Genomic DNA, 9669 nt, shown 5'->3' on the forward strand with positions numbered 1-9669 from the left:
AAAGATTGAAATTCTGTGAGTACATCTCGTTATAGATTGGCAATTCCACATCTATTACAGAAGCTAGCAGAGCAGACATGCACAAAAAAGTACTTCTGAGAGGAAAAGATTATCTGAGCTTCTTTTGAATTTTCAAAGAGTTTTGGTTCAGTTTAATTTTGAATGAAAGATTTGGTCATCTATTCTTTGACCAGAAGTGGTTCACTGACCACTTTACTTTTACTGTAACTCTAACACAGCTCAGAGGATTTGTACAGATTGGTGTTTCACATTTACATTGTACGCCTGAGGAGGAGTATTGCATTCTGCAGGGATTGATTTTTCCCTTTTTCTGTTTCTAGTTTGCAGACGGGTTCGATACCAAGTCTTTGCATTTGCAATGGTTAAGGTCCAAATTGGGTATTGTGTCACAGGAGCCTATTTTGTTTGACTGCAGCATTGCTGAAAATATCCAGTACGGAGACAACAGTAGGGTTGTCAGTCAGGAGGAAGTTGAAGAGGCAGCTAAAGCAGCAAATATTCACACCTTCATAGAAAATCTCCCAGAGGTAAATGAAAATGTCTTTCCAGTCTCAGTGTGGGGTAAATACTCACTGTGACTTATCTAAGCAACTCCCATTAATGCAAAACAATATGCTTTTTAAAAAAGGTTATTTTCTTGTGGATACAATTCTCAAAGAGGAAAATAGAAAGCTGATATTTAAAAATGTAACTTGCAATATGTATTAACACATACGCAGTTATAATTAGCTAATTCAAATGCAAAATCTGCGCTCCAGTTTTCTTGTTTTCCTCCAGCACAGAGATGTTCTATAACAACTATAAAAGAGACATTTGATTCTAGACCTTTATTTTCATTTCCTCATAAACTTTGCCAATTCCTTTTCCTTTTTTGGCTGAACCTTTCTCTAATTTTAGTCTTATCTGAAAGGTAAAATGTTTCAAGTACATCTTAACCTTCATGTTTGCCATGGACTTAGTTCTCAAAGTGGAGAAAGACCTTGGAAAAGCCCAGAGAAATCGGGCTTCCTGTAGAGTTGCATGGAATTGGAAATGACAATTGAAAATTGAAAAAAAAACAATATTTCTTTTTCATTACCACCTAGTTTGTGAAAATGTACTGAGAAGAAAGTTTTGGATGTGTAAGAAATAAAGGATCACCTCCTGAGCGTGGGTCTCTAGGGCCTTGAAATTATAAAAGTCTCTTGAGATCTATATGTTTAAATACAGGTGTCTTTGACTAGACACATCAGTGTTTGCACCACTTGGGAGTTAGTCTTTTTCTAATGCTGAAATAAATTTTCATTACAGAGCAGTTATCAATACGTGTAGCTGTAGATATGCATTTTGATTCAAACAGTTAATAAAATCTTATAAAATTTTATTTTTTATTAAAAACCATTACATTATTCTTTTTTCTTTCACTGTGGAAATGCTTAAGACAGTACATTATCTGCTATTAAAAATATAACTTTCTGTTTCTAACTTTCCTTTACAATGAATATTTACTTATACAGAAGTATAACACCCGAGTGGGTGACAAAGGAGCACAACTTTCTGGAGGTCAGAAACAAAGAATAGCAATTGCTCGTGCTCTAGTTCGTAAGCCAGCAGTTCTGCTTCTGGATGAAGCCACATCTGCTCTTGACACGGAAAGTGAAAAGGTTAGTAATATGCATTCTACCATTTGTAATATACACAAAATTACGGGGTTCGAACGCTTCACTTCAAGCACACAGGCGCTCCATCTACAATACAATTTTGAAAGTTCCACAGAACAATCCTTAGCTCACTCTGTCTACGGCCTGCTTTGCAAGGTGTAGAGCGCCTTCAACTCCTGGTGTCTAAATTGGGAGCTGATGGTAGTCAGCAACACTTGGGGCTGGAGACAAAGTGGGATTTTCAGAACTCCTCAGTTTTGGCCTGCCTCAGTTCCTTCAAAGTCAGTTATGAAGTCAATGGGACTTTTAATGGGTTCACAGTTAGGCCAATGCTGAGCACTTTGGAAAATCCCATTCATAATTAGCAGCTTTGAGTTTGAGACAGGTGTCCTCAAACAGGAGACTGTGATCTACTAGAGGAGGCCTTGTAAGGCAAGTCAGCAGCTCCTTTCTCTTCCCTTCAGCCAGCAGCACTAGCAGCAAAGTGGGTCTCTTTCTGCACTATTTCCTGCTCTGTCTGGGTGAGCAGGTGTTGCTACAGAGACCCAGAGGGATCCACTCTGCCAGTAGAACTGCTGGCTGTCAGGACAGAATGGAGCAATGAAGAAGTTTAATGTTGTCCTGCCTCTGTCCGCTTCCCAGTCCTTTGGTCCACCTGCGTTCAGAGGGTTAGAGGGGACAGGCAGGAGCAGCTGGCTTGGAAAAAAGGCTTCAGCAACACCTGCCACCTCTCGGGAGATGTTGTGCAGTGAAGAGAGAGTAATTAAGCTGTCCCCTGCTGCTCAGCTGGCTGAGCTTCCTCACCGCATCCCCCATCTCTAGGAGAGGGGGAGACTCCATAGGGACCAATAAACTGTTCATTTGGGTGGGGACGCAGTAGAAGTGAAAAATGCCACCGTGCAAACCACCATCCAGTTGTGAGCCGGATGTCAGGATCCTGAATTTTGGATTTTTATGGACAACAAGAAGTGTCTGGCATTGCTGGTACTATCAATGAATGTGCAAGTTTTAGTTTCTCTAAATTTGGCATGTAGTTGGAAACAGACATATTTGACATTGCATCCTAACACACACATTTGGTAACAGCCAATATAACAGACAATTTTTTTTTTTAATTCATTACACCTCTGCAGATTAGTTGTGTTTCATGGTAAATCTAAGTTTTATGTTGGTCCAAACTAGATCCTTATGGAGCTCGTTCTGCTAGCCTGTGTTCATGAGAGTAGTGTCAATGACTTCAGTGGAATTACTCACACAAATAAAGGTTGTAATATCAGGCCCGTGTGTTTGAGGCCTCCTTCATGCATGGGAAGTATTGACTCCTAAACCCCAGTGAGGAACACCCAAGTGATAATGTGAACTATAAAGGCAAAGATGTTACCTATGAAAGGGAAGATTCTCCAACTAATAAGTTTTTCACTGCATCTGTCTACAGATTGTCCAGAAAGCCTTGGACGATGCCAGGAAGGGTCGAACCTGCATTATTATTGCTCACCGCTTGATGACTGTCCAGAACGCTGATGTCATAGCAGTGATTCATAATGGAAAAGTAGTGGAACAAGGGACTCACAGCCAGCTGCTGGCAAAGGAAGGACATTACTATGCACTTGTAAATGCACAAATTTCTCATTAACATTAATGTTACAAACTAATCTATTTGTATAAATACACACGCAACCCACAGCTAAGTAATATTAAGGATGCACCTCATTACTGAGATGTCTGCAGGTTCAATACACAGGCATGTAGTAAAAAATAGAGAGGAGACATTTATTTTTTCCTTGTGTCACAGCTCTAGTGTTACTTAATCCTATTGGTAAAATCCTTTGGGGCGTGTTGGTTAATTTTAATCTGCTTTTATATTAATGATTACAAGCCTTTCATGGAAATATATACACCTCTACCCCGATATAATGCGACCAGATATAACACGCATTCGAATATAACGCGGTAAAGCAGTGCTCTGGGAAGGCGGGGCTGCACACTCCAGCAAATCAAAGCAAGTTCGATATAACACGGTTTCACCTATAATGCGGTAAGATTTTTTGGCCGCCGAGGTAGAAGTGAGGTTCTTACCCACGAAAGCTTATGCTCCCAATACTTCTGTTAGTCTCAAAGGTGCCACAGGACCCTCTGTTGCTTTTTACAGATTCAGACTAACACGGCTACCCCTCTGATACTTTTTATTTAGTAATTTACTCAGAATATGTATTAATACCTGGGGGAGCAAACAGCTGTGCATATCTCTCTATCAGTGTTATAGAGGGCGAACAATTTATGAGTTTGCTCTGCATAAGCTTTATGCAGGGTAAAATGGATTTATTTGGGTTTAGACCCCATTGGGAGTTGGGCATCTGAGTGCTAAAGACAAGCACACCTCTGGGAGCTGTTTTCAAGTAGACTTGCAGCTTTGGGACACGTGATTCAGACCCTGGGTCCGTGTTGGAGCAGACGGGAGTGCAGTTTCAATCCTGACTGGAGCCGTTAGACACTTGCACAACACAAACTATTATTAATTATTATTATTAGTAATGATAAAGTATCTAGGTTAACCAAGTCCTGCAGCTAAAATCGATTGACAAAGTTCTACCCGGCATTTCCACATGCAGTGAATAATGACCTTTGGGAAAAGTTTTATGGGGAAAGATTGAAAAAAAGAGAGAAAATCTCTGATGGGAATTGTTGGTCACCCAATGACTAGGAAGAGAGATGTCAGAGGCTGCATATTAGTAAGAAGCCTTGTTCTCTTTGGATCGCGCGGCTGGGAGTTTCTCCATTCAGTGACAGCTGAGGTGAGCAATGGGTTAGTTCGGTTCCAGCTTTTAGAAGCATGAGAGTGCGTCAGCCTTTTTCATAAAGCTCCCCTTGACCTTCATGTGGTCTCTACAGGAAATTGTAAAAATGCCATTAACAAGTGAGTCTAGGGGAACAACAGGGAGATTGACATAGGTTGAAGAACTGGTTATTTTGTTAGATCCTGCAGGATCAGTACTAGACTGTGTGTCAGAAGCTGCAGATCCACTGGTGACAGGCTGCACCTGGGGTGGGAAGGACCCCTCACTGGGAGGCAGTGAGAAAGAGTGTTCTGCTCCTGCTCCTCATTTCCCCCCCCTGTACTGCATGCAAAGGGACAGTGTGAGCAAGCTGAGCTGAACCTCTCCCTGTATCTCGAAGACTCAAAACCCTTCTGGCTAGATATTGCCACTCCCCAGCACTGGGGCTTCAGCCCAGCCACACGCACACAACTGGTGGGATATAAATGAAAAGGAAGATTTAAGAGGGAAAAAAGGGGGTCAAGGAGAAAGGAAGAGGCTGTGGCTCCTGCCTCCCAGGTGCCTTGCCTGATGCTCCTATTGTAGCCCGTGGCTGAGGAGTTTTTCCACCCCCTCCTGCTGGCTGTTCCTGCCTAATCAGAGCCTTTTACCAGACCCTTTCTGACAGGGGTCTGCAGCCTCTGGCTGGGCTCGATGTAGGGCTCCTCCTCCCTTGAGGATACTGCTCTGCTCCTTCACAGCAGGTTATTCCCCTGAGCTGGTCTCATCTTTTTCATGGAGCTGCTTTCCTGTCCCCAAATGGGGCTTCCTCTGGCCCCTTTGCAAGGCTGATCCACTACCGCTGACCAGAGCTTCCTTTGCACTTCCCCCCACCTGCTGCCCATCTTCTGCCTCCACTGGGGTTTTCTGTGACCCACATCTCCTCCTCCTCAACCTTCCTGTCACCTGCTGACCTCAAGAACTTCGTGATTTGAGCCAACCTCTGTCCATGTGGCTCCTGCTGCTCAGGTGAGAAGATTCCATCTGGGTCCCCTGTCACTTTTGCCCTCTCCACCTGATGGCAACTGTTGCTTTATTGTGGCAGGTCCCCTCCCTCAATTCTGGCACTGCCCTGCCACTTAGAGCTGCCTGCTGCTTTGTGCTCCTGCTGCTTCCTCCCTTCTCTCAACAACGTTTCTCTGCACCTTCAAACCCACAGCTTGCTCAATGCTGCGCTTTTGTACGTTTCCCTCGACTGTCCTTCTCTCAGCCTCCCCGCCAGCCCATTTCCACACCCAAAATAGTAGCTTTTTATTTCAGCCAACATACAGTTTTTATTATAATCCCAGAGGCAGGAGGAAAAATTTATTACATCAGAAGGAGGGGATAAACCTGAGGTGATTCTCAGGGGGCCATGGATGTGCTTGAATCAGCCTTGCACTAACGTATATAAATCAGGAAGCAAAGCTGGTGTTCTAGCAAGAACCAGAGTTAGTGATGCTGGATTGCATCCCCTCCCAGAGGTTGTCTAAGGCCTGGTCTACACTACGACTTTAATTCGGATTTATCAGCTTTAATTCGAATTAACCCTGTAACCGTCCACACAACGACGCTAGTTAATTCGATGTAAAGGGCCCTTTAAATCGATTTCTGTACTCCACCCCAACGAGCGGAGTAGTGCCAAAATCGATTTTAACAATTCGAATTAGGGTTAGTGTGGCCGCAATTCGATGGTATTGGCCTCCGGGAGCTATCCCACAGTGCATCATTGTGACCGCTCTGGACAGCAATCTAAACTCGGATGCACTGGCCAGGTAGACAGGAAAAGCCCCGCGAACATTTGAATTCCATTTCCTGTTTGCACAGCGTGGAGAGCACAGGTGACCACAGATACCTCATCAGCACAGGTAACCATGCAGGCTGATAATCGAAAAAGAGCACCAGCATGGACCGTGAGGGAGGTACTGGATCTGATCGCTGTATGGGGAGAGGATTCAGTGCTTGCAGAACTTCGTTCTAAAAGACGAAATGCAAAAATTTTTGAAAAAATCTCCAAGGGCATGATGGAGAGAGGCCACAATAGGGACTCAGATCAGTGCCGCGTGAAAGTCAAGGAACTCAGACAAGCCTATCAGAAAACAAAGGAGGCAAACGGTCGCTCCGGGTCAGAGCCGCGGACATGCCGCTACTACGCCGAGCTGCATGCAATTCTAGGGGGGGCTGCCACCACTAACCCACCTGTGTTCGTGGATTCTGGGTCGGGGATAGTCTCGACGCCTGAGGATTCTGCCGATGGGGTAGAGGAGGAGGAGGAGGAGGAGGATGAGCTTGCAGAGAGCACACAGCACTCCATTCTCCCCAACAGCCAGGATCTTTTTATCACCCTGACTGAAGTACCCTCCCAAGCCTCCCAAGCCTCCCAAGCCAGTACCCAAGACTCTGACCCCATGGAAGGCACCTCAGGTGAGTTTACCTTTTAAAATATAAAACTTGTTTTAAAAGCAAACGGTTTTTAATGATTACTTTGCCTGACTTTGCATTCGCGGTCAGTTCAGCTACTGGAAAAGTCTGTAGCTATTGGAAAAGTCTGTTAACGTGTCTGGGGATGGAGCGGAAATCCTCCAGGGACATCTCAATGAAGCTCTCCTGGAGGTACTCCGAAAGCCTTGCCAGAAGGTTTCTGGGCAGTGCATCTTTATTCCCTCCTCCATGGTAGGACACTTGACCACGCCATGCTTGCAGCAAGTAATCTGGTATCATTGCCTGACAAAGCCTGGCAGCGTATGGTCCCGGTGTTTGCTGGCATTCAAGCAACATCCGTTCTTTATCTTCTTGTGTAATCCTCAGGAGAGTGATATCACTCCTGGTAACCTGGTTGAAATACGGGAACTTAATTAAGGGGACAGAGGTGGCCGTTCCTACTGGGCTGTTTGCCTGTGGCGGAAAATAAATCCTTCCCTGCAGTTAGCCAAGCGCAGATGGGAAATTGGCCCTGAGTTTTTCGCGTTTGGCTAGCAGGGATCTTCCCTGTTACCAGCCACGCGGTGGGGGGAGGGGTACTGTGATCATCCCAGAGAATTCATGGCGAGGGGGGGGGGCGGCGGTGGGGGGGGGATTAGTTTGGTGCCTGTAGGGATCTTCCCTGATACCAGCCACGCGGTGGGGGGGAGGGGTACCGTGGTTAGTTTGTTTTCTGGTGCTGCTGAATGTTAACAGAAAAACCGCAGCACTCTACTTGCCCAGACAAGCCCCACCACACTCCCCCCCCCCCCCCAACTGGCTGAGATTGGCCAGGCTTCTGCAGCACTCTACAAGCTATGCTTGGTATGTGGGAAAGTAGGGCGCAGAAGCTGTAAGAGAATGGCTTACCATGGCCGCATGCAAGCAGAATTCTGTTGCCCAGACCTGTGATCTCTAGCAGCAAAGCCACAGGCACTCAGCATTAAGAGGCAAAATGCGACCTTGCACAGAAATCACATGTGCTATGTAATGTGAACAGTGTTGGTCACCGTGAAAGAGTATAAGCATTGTTCTGCAAAATGTAGCTTTTAAAACAATTCTCTCTTTTTTCCCCTCCCTACAGCAGCTGCAAATTCCTCAAGCCTCCCTCCTCCATCCCGAAGGTTATCACAGATAAGGCGTCGTAAAAAAAAGACGCGAGAAGAGATGTTTTCTGAAATTATGCAATCCAGCAGGAGTGACAGAGCTCATCTGAATGAGTGGAAGGAAACAGTTTCAAAGTATAGGAAAGAAGTCAGTGAACGTGAGGAGAGGAGGGACCAACGTGAGGACATGAGGGACCAACGTGAGGAGAGGAGAGACCAACGTGAGGAGAGGAGAGACGCTCGAGATGAGAGGTGGCGTCAGGAAGACCAGAGGATGAAGGAAGCAACGCTGGGGCTGCTCCAGCGTCTGGTGGAGGTTCAGGAACGGCTGCTGGAAAACAGACTGCCGCTTCAGCCCCTGTTCCACCCTCCCCCCTCCCCATGTTCCGTATCCTCCTCACCCAGACGTGTAAGAACGCGGGGGGGGAGGCTCCGTACACCTTCCCATTCCACCCCAGTAGACAGCCCAAGCAAAAGGCTGTCATTTTTTTAACCTTTTCTTTGTGGCTTTTTCCTTCCCAGTAATCCTCCTCCCAAATACCACCCGGGTTCCCTCCCTCTTTTTCTAATCTATTAATAAAGAATAAATGATTTTTAAATGATAGTGACTTTATTTGGTTTGAAAGAAAGCTGGGGGAAGGGGGAGGGTGGGTTCCTTACAGAAAATCAGTCAATAAAGGGGGCGGGTTTTCATGAAGGAGAAACAAACAGATATTTCACACTGTAGCCTGGCCAGCCATGAAACTGGTTTTTAAAGCTTCTCTGATGCACACCGCTTCATGGTGTGCTCTTCTAATCGCCCTGGTGTCTGGCTGCGCGTAATCAGCAGCCAGGCGATTTGCCTCAGCCTCCCACCCTGCCATAAAGGTCTCCCCCTTACTTTCACAGAGATTGTGGAGCACACAGCAAGCAGAAATAACAATGGGGAGATTTCTTTGGCTGAGGTCAGAGCGAGTCAATAATGATCTCCAGCGGCCTTTTAAACGGCCAAATGCACATTCTACCACCATTCTGCACTTGCTTAGCCTGTAGTTAAACAGCTCCTGACTCCTGTCCAGGCTGCCTGTGTATGGCTTCATGAGCCATGGCATTAAGGGGTAGGCTGGGTCCCCAAGAATAACTATGGGCATTTCAACATCCCCAACGGTTATTTTCTGGTCCGGAAAGTAAGTCCCTTGCTGCAGCCCTTTAAACAGAGTTGTGTTCCTGAAGACGCGAGCGTCATGAACCCTTCCCGCCCAGCCCGCATTGATGTTGGTGAAACGTCCCTTGTGATCCACAAGTGCTTGCAGCACCATTGAAAAGTACCCCTTGCGGTTTATGTACTCGGTGGCTTGGTGCTCCGGTGCCAAGATAGGGATATGGGTTCCGTCTATCGCCCCACCACAGTTAGGGAATCCCATTGCAGCAAAGCCATCCACTATGGCCTGCACATTTCCCAGAGTCACAAACTTTCGTAGCAGCACCTGAGTGATTGCTTTGGCTACTTGCATCACAGCAGCCCCCACAGTAGATTTTCCCACTCCAAATTGATTCCCGACTGACCGGTAGCTGTCTGGCGTTGCAAGCTTCCACAGGGCTATCGCCACGCGCTTCTCAACTGTGAGGGCTGCTCTCATCTTGGTATTCTGGCGTTTCAAGGCAGGGGAC

At 46.1% G+C, this 9669-nt stretch overlaps 2 protein-coding genes across 4 annotated transcripts in view; both read left to right on the plus strand.

Moving 5' to 3' along the window:
• LOC112061733 (ATP-dependent translocase ABCB1-like) overlaps positions 1-5940 on the plus strand; it is a 67112-nt gene extending 61172 nt beyond the window's left edge. For 2 of the 3 annotated variants that reach the window (XM_065583278.1, XM_065583274.1), the window contains 3 exons: positions 342-548; positions 1518-1664; positions 3097-5940. In XM_065583278.1, coding sequence (XP_065439350.1) covers positions 342-548; positions 1518-1664; positions 3097-3294 — 552 coding nt within the window. In that variant the 3' untranslated portion in view covers positions 3295-5940. Of the gene's footprint in view, positions 1-341; positions 549-1517; positions 1665-3096 lie in introns of those variants that run through there. The other variant, XM_065583275.1, reaches the window with a different exon arrangement.
• On the plus strand, positions 5940-8618 carry LOC135981318 (myb/SANT-like DNA-binding domain-containing protein 2). Its single transcript, XM_065583281.1, has 2 exons — positions 5940-6877; positions 7998-8618. The coding sequence occupies exons 1-2, from the start codon at positions 6328-6330 to the stop codon at positions 8510-8512; spliced, it is 1065 nt and encodes a 354-aa protein (XP_065439353.1). The 5' UTR covers positions 5940-6327; the 3' UTR covers positions 8513-8618.
• Positions 8619-9669: the final 1051 nt, after the last annotated feature.

This window comes from Chrysemys picta, chromosome 2, assembly GCF_011386835.1.
Source record: "Chrysemys picta bellii isolate R12L10 chromosome 2, ASM1138683v2, whole genome shotgun sequence".
Taxonomy (NCBI): Eukaryota; Metazoa; Chordata; order Testudines; family Emydidae; genus Chrysemys; species Chrysemys picta.